This window comes from Anguilla rostrata, chromosome 7 (genome assembly GCF_018555375.3).
Source record: "Anguilla rostrata isolate EN2019 chromosome 7, ASM1855537v3, whole genome shotgun sequence".
In the NCBI taxonomy this organism is placed as follows: Eukaryota; Metazoa; Chordata; class Actinopteri; order Anguilliformes; family Anguillidae; genus Anguilla; species Anguilla rostrata.
The window spans coordinates 31,634,932-31,653,458 of NC_057939.1; the positions used below are offsets into that span (position 1 = coordinate 31,634,932).

General features: G+C 39.3%; 1 protein-coding gene across 5 annotated transcripts in view; it reads right to left on the minus strand.

Moving 5' to 3' along the window:
* Positions 1 to 10,160: 10,160 nt before the first annotated feature.
* tbk1 (TANK-binding kinase 1) overlaps positions 10,161 to 18,527 on the minus strand; it is a 251,835-nt gene continuing 243,468 nt past the window's right edge. For 4 of the 5 annotated variants that reach the window (XM_064341969.1, XM_064341968.1, XM_064341971.1 and 1 more), the window contains 2 exons: positions 18,273 to 18,344; positions 10,161 to 11,764 (listed from right to left, as the gene is read on the minus strand). In XM_064341969.1, the coding sequence (XP_064198039.1) occupies positions 11,701 to 11,764; positions 18,273 to 18,344 (136 nt within the window). In that variant the 3' untranslated portion in view covers positions 10,161 to 11,700. Of the gene's footprint in view, positions 11,765 to 18,272; positions 18,345 to 18,400; positions 18,435 to 18,527 lie in introns of those variants that run through there. The other variant, XM_064341970.1, reaches the window with a different exon arrangement.

The following is an 18,527-nucleotide window of genomic DNA, read 5'->3' on the forward strand; positions in this document are numbered from 1 at the left end:
TCTCTTTCTCTCCCTCTGCTGTACAGGTTATTAAGCGAATACATGTATGAATGTATTGTCTCGCTGACCTTAACATGGATGGCCAGGCATCACCTGAAGCCCAGCCTCGACAAGGCAGAGTTTCTCATCATCCATCCCTAATATGAATGCTCACCATCCCTGTCGATGGCACCTTGGGGTGATCCTGGATAACCAGCTGGACTTTAAGGAGCACGTCTCTGCAATATCACAGTCCTGCAATGTACTACTGTACAAACATAATTATTAATCTATACCTGACTACATATTCCAACCAGCTTCCTGCTCAGGCCATCGTAATCTCCTATCTAGATTGCTGCAACTCTATTGGAAGGCACTAGTCATTGTGTAGCAAAAGTTTTACACCCACTACTAGAAATATATAGAGATTCTGGATAAAGTTCAAAGAAAGATTGATTCCTGTTATGAAAGATAAAAGCAATACGGATTTGATGCTCAAACTCTTGAAGCTTAGTAAAAAGGCTGAGTTCTTATTAGAAGAAAGAGGGGGACATAAATGGAAATGATAGAATTTGAGTTCTAGTGCTTGGTCTGGACATTTCTTTTTTTTAGTATGATTTTCTTTCGTTTCATTATGGAGTTCTACATTCATCTCTGGTTATATTGGTCGTTGTACATCCTTCGAATTTCTTTGAGAAAAAAACGGTTTTGTATAAGATTTAATTATTTTCTTATATGACTACTATATCTGTAACCTTTGTCAATCTAAATACGAGGTTCAACTACCTTTAGGTACCTTAAGAATTAATTTATTCACTTATTATAACATTGCTTTGGATTAAAGCGTCTGCCATATAAATATAATGTAATGAATATTTGTGTAATTTCATACATTTCTTAATTTTTATCGGTTGTGAGCTGTACATTATATAAAGTGATCCAACAGTTGCTGTGCCATTCAACATTTTTTTTGATAATACCAAATCCAATGAAACATATATTTTACTTTAGCTAAGTGACGAACATCAAACGAAGGTGTCAACGGGTTTAGAAACTTGGAACATATTTCATATTGATCCTCACCTTGATGACACCATTGACACTAGGAAATACTTGTTCCAAGCCTTTTGAGGTTATTTTGAGGTTATAGTCTGGAAAACAGCACTAGTGCTGCCATTACATTAAAGTGGTGGTATCTGTGGCAGATTAATAACCATAGGCAGATCTTTAAGCTATGCTTAGCCAAGACACTGGAGCATCTAATTAGAGCACAGCTGAGATTATTTTAAAGATTATTTTATTTCAAGTGCACAGCAGTCTCATTTCATTCCTGGGCATAGCTCAACTACTGCCACGAACAGTTTCATGCAGCTTTACTTATTGACTTGACTAAAGCCTTTCCTTTTGATAGGCGGAATCTTCTGATGTTAATTGGTCTTGATTGCTCTGCGTTGAGATTGTTCATGAATTATGTTTCTGGTAGATTGCAAGCAGTGGATGTCCTTTTCCTATAATGGAGTTCCACAAGGGGCAGTATTTGGCTTGGCCTGTTTTCCATTTATATGAATAATATCCGTTCAACAATTAAGCACTCGTAAATTTTTATGCTGATGAGTATTGCAAGCCCCCGATCCCATCTGTAATGAGTTTTACAGGCCTTACAGTTAGCTCTCTCAATCGTAAATTAGTACTAATTGTCGAGACTATTTTGTCTAAACTATATGCTATTCACCAGAATCATGAACCAAACTATATGTTCAGGCATGCATTATTTGGGTCTCAGATTGTAAGTAAATCCTCATAAGTGCCTTTTGTCTGTTGGATGATAAATGATCATTCAAATTGAATAATGAAGAGCTTACAAAAAAATAGAAATTTAAGCTTGGCTTCATATACAGAAACAAGACATATTTTCAGTGGACTAATAGAATGCAAATTGTTCAGTCTACTTTCATATTGGTTTTGGATTATGGTTATACTATTTACATGCATAGAGGAGCTTTTACACTGAAGCCACTAGATACAGGATATCATAGGGCCTTAAGATTCATTCCTAGAGATACATGACCCATAATTACGAGTTGTATCATAATATTTGGCAGACGTCCCTCACTGCCTGTTATTAATTTACAACGCCTTGTTAGGGAAAGTTATGTTCTATTTTAGAACTGACGATCACTTAAAATGTGTAGTGAATTATGTAGATGGTAAATTAACAATTACTGTGCAATATCAATGTCATGCACATGAGTATACAACTTGTGCCAGTAGTAGCATGGCTTCATAGTGTCTGACAACTAGTGCATCATGATTATTGGTGGTGCATAACAACGGAATGAGAAAGACAATTATGATGGTAAGATGGGAAGGCAGCAGAAGATTTAGAATAAGATAATCAATTCTGAGCTGCAATGGCCAACATTGATGACTGAATAACATAGGATCTCAGACTTAAGTTGCGTGTTGTGTGTGTGATGTTAGTGGCATGGGGTCACTCGCAGCTCCCAATACAAAACAAGTGACGTTAAACAAAATGCATAAAGTTTGTGTTCATTACGAAATATCAACTTGCCATCCCTGCCACCTGCGTGGTGCGCGCTATGTTGTATGAATACAGTCAATAGCTCAAATAACTTGACAATACTATTATTTGGCTAGATTGCAATGATTAGCTAATGCTAATAGATAAAATTGGAACATTCTCATGGAATGCAATAACACAATAAAGCTGGCATTTTCATGATTATATGTCAAATGCACTGGCACTGGTCAAATGCGAATTAACCTGTTTTATTATTTATATTTATTTGTACAAACACAGAATAAAATTAATGAATATTAACAGCATTTTCGGACAGGCCTAATTGCACTGCAAGTAGCCTTCTTCCTAGCACATCAAAAGCATCAAGGACATTTAACCGGGCTTGTGACCGAAAGGTTAATAAGTGGATCCTTGAGAAAGGTACAAACCAGCATTGGTGCAAGTTGCATTCCTGCATATATCCAGCTGTATGCATGGATTTAATATAAAGGCTATGTAGAACTATAAAGTCTGGAATTACATGGGTCGCCTATCTCTCCATCGAATTAATAAATTCGAACGAGAGCACCGAGGGAATACTGTGGTGTAAATCTAGAGAAAATAATGATTTAATTACCTAATTAGATATCTACCCAGACTGCTGCACTACAAATATGTAATCTTTTGTTGCATGGGAATGGAACGCAAACCTCCGATTCATTTTGAGTGGCATGGTATTGACCACTACATGCCACAACACTGCGCTAACTCTACCCAGGGTACGCTATACTAACAATGTCCCTATACAAACAGCTAGGCCTGTTAGTAACCAATGTAAAAGTTCAGAGAATTATTAGCAAAGGCTAACAGTTTACTCACAAGGCCAATGCAGATATTAAAAATTGTGATATAATGTTACAAGCAGTAATAGCTACATCTTGGGAATGTAACTTCCTCCTCCTATTCGAGCGTCTGACGCTTTGTATCTGTCAGGCAGTGGTCCGAGTTGAAGTGGTTTATTGCACACGGGAAGTGGCATTCTACACCCTCCCCAAACCGACAGCGGCTACCGCATCGACCAGGTCTGTGGCTGTTCCACATGGAGAACTGGTATAAATTGGACAATAGTATATTGGCGAAAATTGGGAGAAAAAGTAAAAAATGTATCACACAAGTACATGCAGTTTTAGTTCAAGAACTGATGAGAGAAATTGAAATACAAATTGACAATTCTACCTATTATACATGTTTATATGTTGGATAATTGGATGGAAAACAGAAAGAACTGGAAAGACTAAAATAAAGCGAAATGGATTGACTGGAAAATGCACAAGTTTTTTTAAATCTGAATATAAATTCATACAAAAAGAACAGGAATTGATCACAAATAATGGGGCAATATTTACTTCAACTAAAGAGACAGAAGTCGTTAAACTGTTTCAAAAAGATTTTCATTTCAATTTACACGTGCCTCACCTGACGGTGACTTTTAATTCTTTTTGTGTTTTATCAAACAACCAAATTAGACACCACTATACAAAAGAAGTCTGTGTGAAGCAATTACAAAAGAGCAATTAACTCATTGCAACTTAGTAAAACCAGAGGTCTGAATGGAATCCCAACAGTTTAATAAGATTTTTTACCAATTAAAGATCTTGCATGTTTTAAATATGCTTACACAACAGGATAATTTTTAGATAAGCAGAATTTAGGTTTAATTTCCACTTTATAACACTTCTGCTTCTCAAGATATTGTCCATCTAATGAATGTTTATATTTTTTCATTTGTCTGTTATATCATCTTGAATGTCTATGTTAGTAACAAATATTTATTTAAGCGCTAGTCCACACGCTTTCCATTGCTTTATTCTTCAACTTGAAATCGAACAAACTATCATCTGCTAGCTTTTGTTAAATGCTATATCGGTGTATTAATGAGGTGTTGTGCCCGGTTGTTATAATGCCCCCATTAAACTTCACTAGAAAGCACACTAACATAGTTTGTCACGCGATTCAACTTTGTGCGAGACATAATGTAATCAGACATGACATAACCGAAAAAGCTCCTAAATGAGGACTAAGGGTATGCAGTGACTTCTTTGAACGCACCGACTACCAAGGTGACCGTCTGTAGCCTGGAGCACAATTTCCCCATCGTTTGTCGAACTGCTCCTGGCTCGCTCTCGCACAATCAGCCTGCAAATTAGCCGGCTCTTCATCTATGTATTCCGGCTCGTATTGGTACAAGAATCTTATGATCAAAAACAAAATCTCCGGTCCTCAGACATTTTCGGTTTCGCTGGCTAGTAGGCTGCCACAGGAGTTCCCCAGGGCTCAGTCCTTGGTCCCCTCCTATTCTCCCTGTACACCCAATCTCTTGGTCCTGTAATCTCTGCCCATAGGTTGTCCTATCATTGTTATGCCGATGACACCCAACTCTTTCTCTCCTTCCCCCCCTCTGACACACAGGTCTCTGCTCGCATCTCTGCTTGCCTGAGGGACATCCAGAGCTGGATGGATAACCACCATCTTAAGCTGAACCCAGGTAAGACAGAGATGATCTTCATCCCTGCCCCATCCTCTAACCTCCTTGACTTTTCCATTTCCCTAGGGGACACCGTGGTGTCATCATCACCCACCGCAAAAAACCTTGGAGTGGTGATGGACAACAGACTGTCCCTCTCCCAGAACATCACGGCGGTGAGTCGAACGTGCAGGTTCTTCCTGTACAATATCTGGAGAATCCGCCCCTTCCTCACCACCTACGCAACCAGCTCCTGGTTTAAGCGATGGTCCTGTCCCGCCTGGACTACTGCAACTCGCTGCTGGCTGGTCTACCAGCATCCGCCATCAGACCCCTGCAGCTCATCCAGAATGCTGCAGCGCGTCTGGTCTACAACCTCCCCAGACATTCCCATGTCACCCCCCTGCTCACTGACCTCCACTGGCTGCCTGTTATGGCTCGCATCAAATTTAAGACCTTGGTGCTTGCATACCAGGCAGCTAAGGGGTCAGCACCAGGATACATCCAGAGGATCATCAGACCCTACACACCAGCCAGACCTCTCCATTCTGCCACCTCTGGACGCTTGGCATCTCCCCCTCTTCGCGTCTGTACTTCCCGCTCCCGTCTGCTGTCTGTCCTGGCCCCTCGCTGGTGGAATGACCTCCCCGTGGCGGTCAGAACAGCAGAGAATCTGACTACCTTCAAACGCAGACTAAAGACTCATCTCTTCAGGCTGCACCTCTCCCCACCCCTCCCTAGCCTATAGTTTAGCTCAATGTACCTTGTTAGGCTAATACGATTACGTTAGTTTTTATTTGGCAGGATTGTTTTTATCTGATTCTGATTAGGCAAATGTGATTGCAGTGCTAGTTTGTACTTGGCAGGATTGTTGTTTGCTGAACAGGTTACTCTACAGGGTTGGAGTCCTGATCTATGTGGTCACTTCTGGCACTATGATCTTTACTTCACTCTAGTGTGTTTCTTTTGCACCTCTGCACCTTGAACAAATGTACTTGTTGTACGTCGCTCTGGATAAGAGCATCTGCTAAATGAATGTAATGTAATGTAATGTAATGTAATGTAGTCAGACAACACTATTATATACCAACCTTATTATATGTTGTCTGCAGGTACGCCCACATCAGATGTCACGTAATTATATGCATCCTCAAGCTCGACACTAAACTGCCTGGGTCGAATTCTTGCATTTGCAATGGAAAACAACAAAACTGGGTAAAATATTTAATTAATGATATAATGTCAGTCATGACAAGCCGAAGGATTATAAAGTCTAAATTCCCCATTAAAACGATGGAAATGGTCACGATCAAAGTGACTCAAAAAAGAGAAGGCTTCCTTCAATGCTTGTGATGCAACAATATTATCAATATTTATTGCACACTGAATAAAGTTTATTTGTCCACAACGACCAGTCTGGGTTTTGTACAGAATAGGAGCTTATAGACGACAATCAATAGAAATTATTGAATATTATGAGATTATCAACAATGCGGGACTGATACTTATTACAGACTTTGAGAAAACTTTTGTCCGTCTTGATTATACTACTACCAGCTATTGAATGATTGGCAAATAAGATGTAAATATAACAACTGACTGAGTTCAATTCAAAGGTTTAGAGCTTTAAAACATCATTACGATAAAATGTACTTTATTACCATTTCCATTTGCATTTCTTTAAAAACATAGGAACAGAAAATATTTAAATTTTTTTTGGAATAATATGGTAAGGTAAGAGAAGCTAGTTAAGGTAAAACGAGTATTTTTATATAATGAGTATGAACATGAGGGTCTGAAACTTTTGAGGGCACTGAATCTTTCATTGAAAGCTGATTTAGTGCAAAAATTGTATCTACTGAGTTACTGAGTGATGAAGTTACACCATTGGTCGGCCAAGTTATTAAGATACGCCATTGGTCGGCCGGATCACGTGTGTAAGGTCCAGTCATATAGTAGGCTTATAACAAGTGTTGTTTTTAAGTTCTCAATACGAAATCTTTCCGCTTCGTAATTCTTACTATTGTTGTTAATTATGATTTGATTGTTTTTGTTTGTTCTTTGCTCTAGAGGTTGTTTTTCTGGTAGTGTATGTGTGTCCGTGTTTGTCATTGTCGTGTTATTTTCTTTGGGTATGATTTCTGTCGATGTTTGATGTTTCGTATGTTGGGTGGGTTTGGATTAGGTGGGCGATGGGGGTGTAGATGGTGGGAATCGGGCAACTTCATATTGTTTTGTTGTTTTATACTAGTGGTCCAAGCAGCATAGCTGGTGGAACTCTATTATATATGTCTGAGGCTCAGCTACCATATGTCCTAGAGAAACCAAATTTGGCAGGTGGGTTCCTATGGCCCCCCACTACTCAGGCACTAAAAATCACCTATATCGGACAGATGGTGGCGCTATAAAAAAGTTTCATGGGTACAAGGCCATAACTAGCACACTATGAGTTAGATCAACACAAAGCTTCATCGACCAATGCATCTGAACGTGCTCTACAACGTTGCCATTGGGACCACCCATGGTCGCCATATTGTTTGCCCGCCATTTTGACTATTTCGTTGGGGCGTGGAAGCTATCTCCTCTAAAATGTCTGAGGCTCAGCAAACATAAGTTGTAGACCAACCAAATTTGGTAGGTAGGTTCCTGCTCCCACTACTCAGGCACTACAAATCACCTATGTCGGCCAGATGGTGGCGCTATAACAAAGGTCATAACTCCAACACCGTAAGTCGGATCAACACAAAACTTCATCGACCGATGCATCTGAATGTGCTCTACAACTTAACTATTGGGACCACCTATGTCCGCCATAGTGTTTGCCCGCCATTTGGACTTTTTTATTAGTTGGGGTGCGGAAGAGCTGGAACTTCAAATCTAAGTGTTACCACATCTGGTAAACTTCTTATGGCAAGCGACATCCATGGCGACGCAAGTAATCCGACAACGTAGAATCTAGTTTTTATCAGTGAGGCGACGGTCTGAACGTTGGGGAAGCAATGGAAGACAGTGCCAGCCAGAGTGCATGCTAGGCTACTGAAAGTTTTTAAAAGCTTTTTGAGAGGATGAATAATTACTCTTCTTGAGCATGGATCCATTTGAAGACAGTATCGTGTGAGTTCGTTTTCTCTTTAAATCTGTCATTATGCTGAGAAATAGCTAAACCATTTTATTGGTAGGTTTTGAGTTTCTGTGCAATCGCGCGACATCACGCTGGTATAATTAAACAATGATGGCAATACATATATAGTCCCCTTCGTGCCGTTGCTACCGTAAGATAACACAATGTCTTGTGTCTACAGCTGAAGTTTCTCAGTAGGCAGGTAGCAGGTTTGAGATTTCGTTTTTTGCTACCAAAAGTTGATTGATACATGCTTTTTGAGAGGATGAATCATTACTTTTCTTTGGCATGGATCCATTTGAAGACAATATCGGGTGAGTCGTTTAGTTATTGAATCCGTCATTATGATGAGAGAGATCGTATTCTACATTAGCCCTAAAATATGTCAATACAGCAGTGATAACGCTGCTCACTGAATAACGAAATAAGCGAGACAATGGTATTAACAATTATACCATGTCATTCTACAGTCAATGGGACTAAACATTCAATACATATACACTCTCATGACATTCTACAGTTATAAAATATTATAGGATTTTACAATAATATTTTTATCATTTATAATAATATTTTAATGAATTTTTTCCTTATTTAACAAAGCATTAAGGTGCCAGGTTCCACCTCACAGGGTGGTTGCCTCAGCGGGAGTTCATCTTTAAATAAATCATCAAAATCAATCTATTGTAGTGACCTTTTATTTTTGAGGGGTTCAGATATGCAATGTTTGGTCTATACTAGACAAGCAAATGTTCAAATTTTGAATTCAGACTAAGCACATAGGTAACACTTTAAACACATGGACATGTTGATGAAGAGAACACATTCAGGGTCGTCACTAACGGGGTGACACCAAAATGACTGGCAATAGATTTCTTGTGCAGCGTTTTGTGCAGCGACGTTAACTCCGATGCAGTTAACTGCTGGTTGATTAGCGGTATTAATATGACGAGATGGGCTTTGTCGTTTGAATGCACAACACGCAATTATTTTCGCCCACGCCCACCAGCATTTTAATTATTTTTTATTTTTTCTCAGATTAGACGTCAACCCATTTTTTTTTTTACTTCATCAGTTGTGCGCCCTTCTCAATACAGCGTTCACTGAACGAGTAATTGCATCCCATGCATCTATTTTGTGTTATTTTATATCCACTTCTGACGCTACTAAATATGACAGGTCGTTTGCTGTTCTATTCCCACAGCAGTATCTCCTCTTAAGAACTACTAGCGTTTTTCTTACGTTTGCAGTCCGGTGCTCCACCGTCTTTAGATTTTTGTTTGGGCATTATTCACTTCGTTCGCTCTCAACTTTTCGATTTCTGTTTGTGCACACGGCCCTTTTATGGGGATTGGTGGGGCGTTAACCTATGTTAATTAAGAACAACTGGCACGCGCGTTACATTTACGAGGACAATGGGATTCATCATTTTAAGAACATGTGCAAACAATTCTGCGGTTGAAGAACACGTCGTGAATCTGACGTAGACTTTTCTTAAATTTGTTCTTAAGAAAGATCCTAAGAAAAAACTTTAGATATTGGTGAATGAGGCCCATTATCTATAATAATAGCCATTTCTTTCGTTTCTGTCACTGCCTGCTCTGACAAATCAAGCTTCTTTAGGACTATTTTTATACGGAGGATTAACCAGACATTGATTGGGTTATTTTTGCAGTGTCGACGCCTCCATACTGTTCCCGCCGGCTACAGAACAATAGAGAACATATTACTCTGAATGTCATTTTACCTGGCAACTGAAAATGAGCATAGCCGATTTTTATGAGTTTGGTGCGATAAAAAGTTTTCACCCGTTGGATGTTCTATTTCTTTCTGATTCGGAAGAAGTGCGCAGAAAAGGGGATTAATAAGGCTTAATCTTAAGGCATTCTTTTACAGCTTCTCACCAGTCCTGTCGTAGACTTGGAATGCAGTGTTATCTATAATGGTGTGTCCCTCAGACACAGGCTCACCCCCCATTGGATTTTGTGGGATAATACAAAGCAGGCTCCAACAGATGATCATTAATGTATAATGTATAATTTCAATGAGCTATCTGCTAAGCAGTTTACACACAATATATACACACAAAAAAGACTTTGGAAACTCCTCTTTAAACTTTGAACATCTATGGTCAATTCAGTTGCCATTCTGTGGGTTGCACGTATTTAGTTTCAAGAAATACCTGAATATCAGTGTTTTGGTTATGTGAATGCTCTTATATTTTACAGAACTTAAGTGTCCAAAGGTACTTAAATCAATGGGGGGAAAAAAAAAAATTCTGCCGGACAAACTCAGAATAAAATTGGCCACCCTACAGAAATAAGAATCAGAGATGACAGAATCAGAATCAAGGAGTACTTGATGCACCAGATTTCCTTAAATACTATCTTACCAATTACAATGCATCAATAAATGGATTCACCAAAATGAAATAAATGTTGAATGAGCAAGGACATTTCTATATTAGCCCCATTCCTCAAAACTACCATAGAACACGACATTGCGAACACAAGCATTTACACAACTAGCCTGGTGGAAAATAATCAAAATTAGAAACTTCTCACTGGTCACCTCAAACACTGACTTTCAGCTTTATAAATCTCCACTAAATTTGGTCACATGAAAACAAAGAGGCATCACACATCACAACCATGTCTGTCTGATCAACACACTCTTAACCAGAGTTTTGGCATTGAGAGAGATCAATACCACCAATTAAAATGCATCCTCAAATCCAAAATCAAAACAACACGATCTACACCCACCATCATTACTAGAATAAAAAATAAAAAAACAATACTCCAAAGATGGGAGGAGGGAAGGATGGGGGGTCGGGTGTTGGGTTTTTTTTAATAGGGGAGAGTACCGTGTTCATTTCATTCATTGTTAGACTTTCTTAATCTTCTTTGGAGTTGGGGCAGTGAATTCACCACTGTTATATAACTTCAGTAAACATAAATAAAAAGGAAGAAAGTATTAGATTACAATGAGGAATGTTACTGATAATTAGAATACAAATTATGACATGAAAATGGTGCACATATACAGGTCATATTTTGAGACCATTAAGCTCTTGCAAAATTATCAAGTACAAAGGAAGACTCACAAAAGGAAGACAAAAAATAAATGAATGACAGATCCATATGAAAATGGACATCATTATTTAACAGTAATTATAATTACAGTCATTTATACTGCAGATAGTGTTTACACAGATGCAAATGTGAAATTCCCCTTTAAGTCCGTTACATCTCAAGACTCAGAACAAGCACAGTGCAGTAGGAACTTTAGCAACTTTACATCAATTTCTGGAGAAAAGAAAAACATTTTACCACATATGGTCTACATTCAAAGGAATTTTTATGTCATATTTTGAAAAAAATCAAAGAGTAAGAAAGAAGTCAGGAAATACAAAATGAACTGAACTAACAAGGAAATCTTTAACATAACATAGAAGTTATATATACAAAAATAATATAATATTCTTCAGATGTCTTCAGATGTCTTCATTACAGAACCATCAGTCTGGGGTTGTGTGGGTCTATTATGTTCAGTTCATTGTAAATTATTAATACGGTCAGTATTTCGCAGGCCACCATCCAAGGTTAAAGACCCAAATCTGAAAATGGACAGTAATTAGTATATTTACAGTAAATCGAGCATGGTAATTTGAGTGGTCTTCACAGTTGATATTAACACTATGCCTAAGTACACACACCATTACTGTGGTTTAGGGTTTCAGTTGGCGCTGTTGCTTGAAATCTTCCCGGGCATTTTTATTTATTTTTGGTTTTCCACAGAACAACTAGTGGCAAATGTGAGCACTAAAAACCATATATAACAGTTAACACTTCAACTGCGTGACTTTCGAGGTAACTAGAACAGTAGCTTGCATCAAATTACCGCTGCTCTTATTTTAACGGGAAAGGAGAGGACAATACATTTTAGTGACAAGCTGTAAATAGGGACAAGCTTGTTACAACTAAAATTATGGTACCACCTTATAAGAACCGCTATAAATTTCTAAGCCTTGCAGCAGAGCCCCTCTGTCTCCAGGCCACGACTGTGTCCCAAGGACAACAAAAGGTTTGAAATATAGCCTTTGCATGTGCATGCTCTTCTCTGTCTTTTTATGCCTTTCTAGAAACCCAAACTGGGAGGCTTTGCCTTTCATCTCATCCCCCACCTCCATCCAGAACTGGGAGTCTTGACCTCCCACACTGTTCTCCCTCTGCCATCCTGATAAAGGAAGAACCAACTATGACGCCATACTGCCCAGGACTCTGAAAGCAACTGATAGATCAAAGACTAAACAATTATTTCTGATTTAAAAGCCTGTTTAGACTAAATGGTCACCAGGTGCCTATGTAGTATCTCATGTTAGACAAGACAATCATGAGTAAAAAATCATATAACCTTGTTATATGAATGGACACAGCCAATCATTTGTTAAATCTCACTTTATGCTTTACTGTTAAGACACTTTTTTCTAATAAAGCTTTCTAACCAGGGGACCAGGAATTGCCATTCTCGGTGAAGCTCATAAACTCAAGGTATTGCAGTTTAGTAAGCCTCTGGTGCCAAAAAGCAAATTTCCCTATTGAAGTCCATTCAAAACTACAAATCTGCCCTGGCCAAATTAAATTATTTTAGACAGAACTTTTTATCTCTAAAATTTCTTCACAACTGATCTAATTACGACCCAGGCACCGCTTTTTGTTCTGAGCCCCACAGAAGATTTTATGTTTCATTCCAATTTGGTCCACACAGTTTTACGCCACAGTGCTCGTAACTGCTTAGACTAGCACCCCCTCGCCTCATACATGAACGAGTATGTATGATGGTATTATTGGAGCAAAACAACTGAGCTCCTGTGACTGTGGAATTTGTAGTCACAGAGAAAAATGCTTTAGGAGTTGCAATCTTGTAGAATTTTTTTTCTCTCCCACAACCACAACACAACAGTTACACCTTCTCAAATTCTTAATTGCAGGTGCACAAATCATATTCTACAAATCACAAATTAAGAAACTCACACACACATTTTTGCTACAGTTGATGCAGTGAATATGGTGAACACATTCACACACACTCGTATGAAAAAATGTGAAGTCATGGACAAAATTGGCACATCTGCAAATCAGTATGTGAATTTCATGCAATGAGAGTTGCACACCCGTAGAATATTTTCTCACAAATACAATTTTTTTTTCATGGATATTTTTCTAGCACAAACACAAGTCAATAACTACAACTGCTTGAGTCTGCCGCTACGAGTCTCAAATGCAGTACACATCTCAGTGAAGTAGGCTAAATAGTAAAAATGACTTGTCTACTGAAAAAAACTTCAGAGGCGTATTATTTTATGGTCGATCAGTGCAGCTGTATATTTGTATAATGAAATCACTATACGAAATGGGATGTCTGCATTTTCTGACTTCGCACAGATAAGTGGACGATGAGTCGGAGCCGCAATGTCAAGGATAAGAGGCGCCACCTCCCACTGCAATGACCATAGACTGTAGTCCATATGTAGCTCAGTCCTCCGTAGTAATCAGGAAGTGTACCTCATTGGTCCACATAAAATATTACAACATTGCCCAAATGACACAATAAATCATGAAATCGGCCTATGGACAGTCGAATAAGACAAATAAAATACACATATTGTGACTGTTCTTGTGAGAAAAAATTATTGCCTTTGTATTTTGACTGCATTTGTACCATAGACTTACATGGAAACCGGATATGGAAACACCTATACTGGAGCCAACCGTAGTGGTGCTACAACGTCTCAACAAGACCAGGAAGTGAGCTTGAAAAACAAAGTCTGGTCTTGGCCGTTTGTTCTAACGAAGCAGTTCTGGATGACGCATGCGCAGTTTAGACAAAGCAGTTCTGGACGACACACGTGCAGTTTTAATCCGAACATGGCATTGAGAAAGACTAAGTTATGGAGTAACATTACAATTATGAACATCATTATTATGGAGTGTAATGTTGTAATATAACAAGCTAGTAAATGTTTTTAAAACTTACAATTCATATGCCTAAATTTACTTAGTGTGCGCTCGTAACGTTATATATTTAGCGATGATGATGGACTAGCTTGCAACTATCTTGGGTATCTCTACTGTAATGAATGCCAGTGACATCAGCATGGAGGAGATTCTCCAGCACATATCCGCAGGACTTCAGGAGGATGTACGTGCTGGAGACCTGCAGGCAGTGCGAAGAGGTCTACAAGAACTGCACACTGGGTATGCATACTGTGCTTGGAAACGTGGTGGCTTGTTTCAGTAGTCACTTATTGCTAATAAAAAATAAAAAGTAATATGCACATTGTGCATTAAGCATTGAAAGGGTTTACTGTCTGCAATAAAAAAGCAATGTACAGTAAATGTATGACAACAAATCAAGAGTATGCTTTTGGTTTTATCACCTCTACAGGCTATATTGAAGAGGAAGAAGGGGGGAGTTGCAGGCCTTTTATTCCGAAGACATCCGGGCTTTTGCAGCGATGTGAAGCGATGTCCACTTTGTGCAGGGCTGGGGGAGTGCGTGATGGAGGGAATGAGTGAGTGAGGGATGGAAGGAGTTATAAGTGCACGGGTGCTGTGTGCGTTGTGTTGATCGTAGCGTAGCTGGCTAGCGGAGAAACTAATTTGTGAGATGTGAGATTGAACTTCTGTACCCATTGATATACTTTTGGACTGGGAAGGCTTCCGTAGGTGTAGAGAGAGGGGGTGGTGCAAAATGTGAGAGGAGAAGAAAAAAGTTGCGGGAGTCAGAGAGAGGAATGGTATAGATATTTTGGGTTGGATGGAAGATCGCGAGCTGTCTCGGCAGTTTTAAAAGTAATAGATAACCAATGCTGTATTGCAAATGGGAGTAAACGCCAACCGTATTCTTCCAAGGAATAAACAACTTACGGCCTTACACTAATTGTTAAATAGTCTACTTACACCACTGTATTACGAAGGTTTAGAAAACGTAAGCCGAAGTTTAGCGCCACACTACGATCAACTCAACGCACACAGCCACTAATACGCCGGTATGCACTTATAGCTAGCCACCGCTACAGCATTTTCAGGAATATGGGAGCATGCAGCTTAAATCATCTACCGAACGCAACCTCACAGCGATCTTATCTACGATCAGTAGGTAGTGTTGTGCTTAACTTCGGGGGCTTATTTTACAGCTCATTTCCTGCCCAAACCTCTGCAAAGAGAGCGAACTTTCAAAGTTTTATATGACATTTCCTTCTGACGTCTACGACAGCAATCGCGAACACGACATTTATTTTGCCTTTTTGTACAGCCATTTCCATGGATAAAATCACATTTATTATCATTATTTTTTGTTAAAAACATTAAATCATATCCAGGGAGATAGCCAACTACTTGCAAGTTAGACGACATGTGTAGCCATTTACTAATACGATCGCATTTCAGGCTGGAAAATAACCCATTAAACCAGAGCAATTTGCTGAGTTGTCTTTGAATCTTCATCGCCAAAGAATGTAGTTGAGGCTGGCAGTGTCGGCATAGCAACGGATGCTGCAACGAAACAATGGTTTTAGAATGTCATTACCTCACCCGGATGATTTTTGCAGCCCGGATCAAAATTGGCGTGACAGCGCCCAAACGAGCTCCTTTGATTGGCCAAAAGGGATCTCTGATCTCTGAACAGTGCCCGCCCCTGGCTCTATAGGTGCATAAATCACTTTTGCTCCACATTTCACTGAGTTATGCGGTGCAAACGTGAGAGCGCGAAGAACTTGTCATTTGTGAGCGATAAAACAGCATCTGAGACTTGTAGCGGCAGATTAAGCAGCTGTAGTTATTGACATGTTTTTGCTAGAAAAATATCCATGAAAAAAAAATGTATTTGTGAGAAAATATTCTGTAGGTGTGCAACTCTCATTGCATGAATTCACATACTGATTTGCGGATGTGCAAATTTTGTCCATGACTTCACATTTTTTCATACGAGTGTGTGTGCACCATATTCACTGCAGCAACTGTAGCAAAAATGTGAGCATATGAGTTTCTTAATTTGTGATTCATAGAATAGGATTTGTGCACCTGCAATGAAGAAACTGAGGTGTAACTGTTGTGTTGTGTTTGTGGGAGAAAAATTCTACAAATTTGCAACTCCTAAAGCAATTTTCTCTGTGACTACAAATTCCACTGTCACAGGTGCTCAGTTGTTTTGCTCTAATAATACCTTCATAAAAAACCGCCCTCTCCTGCAACATTTGTGTTAGGTCCCGCAGCAATCTACACTGAACATTTCATTATACAGAGAAAAATACTTAGAAACAGCCTCAGTGGCTCAGAATGGTCGGAAGTTCTCTGAACTGATCAAGTGACTCCACTGACACCTTAGTGAAGTGTGTTTCTTGTGATAGGCCAGTTGAACGGATAGCATTTTATAATCTCACTTACTCTTGTTTTTGAAACAGGTAACTACTACAACAACTTTGCTTGTATATTTGCTATCTGATCGGCTAAGCACATGTAGTGGCCTATTCATAAGCAAATCACTTCATTGCTAGCTTTTAAAATGTACTGGTTGTACAACCCTGCTTCATGCTATGCATAGCAGCTATGCATCACATCATAAACATGCATTGCAGGGCTCGACATTAATCCCGTGCTACTAATCCATCGCAAATGAGCAGTTCCAATTTCTTTTTTATTAGGCTAAAAGAGTTCAATGGAGAGACCCCAAAGTGGCAAGTCATTTAGAGGACAGCACACCGCAGATATGAATGCATTTCCACGCTTGTGCTGAAAACACTGGACATGTGATGCTTTACAGTTGTGTGCCTAAATGTAGTCATAGCATCAAATAAATGCAGCTAAAAGCGCAAAAGGCATAATTACTTCAGACAGAATTAATCATCCTGTTCTGTTTTGAGTATGAACTCGGTAGCTAGGGTGACTCAACAAACAAAAGTGACTCACAAAGGCTCTTGGGCTCAAGACCCCAAACTCACATTGGGCTCTTGTCACCAGCCATGTTTTGGTCTGTGGCCGTCTTGACAGGGTTCTGCAGCTTCAACCATTAAAGGACTATGGGTGATAGGCCTACCTATAATTTGGTGCATCAGAAACTTTTTCTGTTAGCCTAACCGTGTTTGTGATATATCCGATTGCGCGACTGCTGTGGTCATAGTCTATGAGCTAGATTTCTGTAACAAAGTGTATAATGCCGATACAGACGTGCATCGTTGGGTCACAGCGATATTTCTAAAATAATTGGGCCGTAGGGGCCCCCTAAACTGGCTCCATAGCCCCTGTCCTAATACCCAAGCTCTGCCACTGTGGTCAAAGACAACATGTGTTTTCAGTTGTGCAATAATTTAAAAATGGTAATAAATCACTTAGTTTTCTTTTTTTTAATCAGTAAAGAATTACAAGCAGTTTGTGCCTTTTTTTTGTCACAAAACCCACCAAGCAGGTTCCTTTTGTTTCGCAAATGAGTCATTGGAGGTGCAAATCGGACAGTCATCAAAGAAACTGATGAAGAGTGTTACATTAGGCACCTATTGTACTTTGTATCATTATATTGATGTTGTACCTTTTCATGCCTCCTAATTAGACTTGGCATAGATTAGGTCAGAGAGCAATGTTCGAAATCACTTAAATGTGTTCATGGCTATGAATAACTGTAACAAAATGAGTATTGTGCCTTATTGGACCTGTGTTTTATGTGTTTCGGTATGCATTCGGTATAGGGGCGACATAGCTCAGGAGGTAAGACCGATTGTCTGGCAATCGGAGGGTTGCCGGTTCAAACCCCGCCCTGGGCATGTCGAAGTGTCCTTGAGCAAGACACCTAACTCCTATCCCCTAACTGCTCTGGCGAATGAGAGGCATCAATTGTAAAGCGCTTTGGATAAAAGCGCTATATAAATGCAGTCCATTTACCATTTACCACTTATTGTACGTTGCTTTGGATAAAAGCATCTGCCAGATAAATTAATGTAATGTAGTAAACACCCACAGCACAAAATTGATTAGCCTTTGGCATTCAGAAGATGACTGAGATCCACGTCAAGCACATTCCCTCAAAACAATAGGTAAACACAGATTAATTAAATAAATGTAGATCATTACCTCTCCAGGAAATGGTTATTCTCTGCCAGTTCCTTCACCACCCCCTCCATCTCTTCCTTCAATTTTTTCATCCTGGGTGTCAGATAAGTGTTTCAATGGCATGAACCTCATTTTCATCTGCAGGGTCAGTTAGCAGCATGTTCCTATAATGCACCTAATCCTCTGGTGCAGGTAACAGCATGTTTACATTGTTAATTCCATCTTGATTCTCAGTCTCAGTAATGGCAAATTTGATACTATTTCAAATTCCAAACT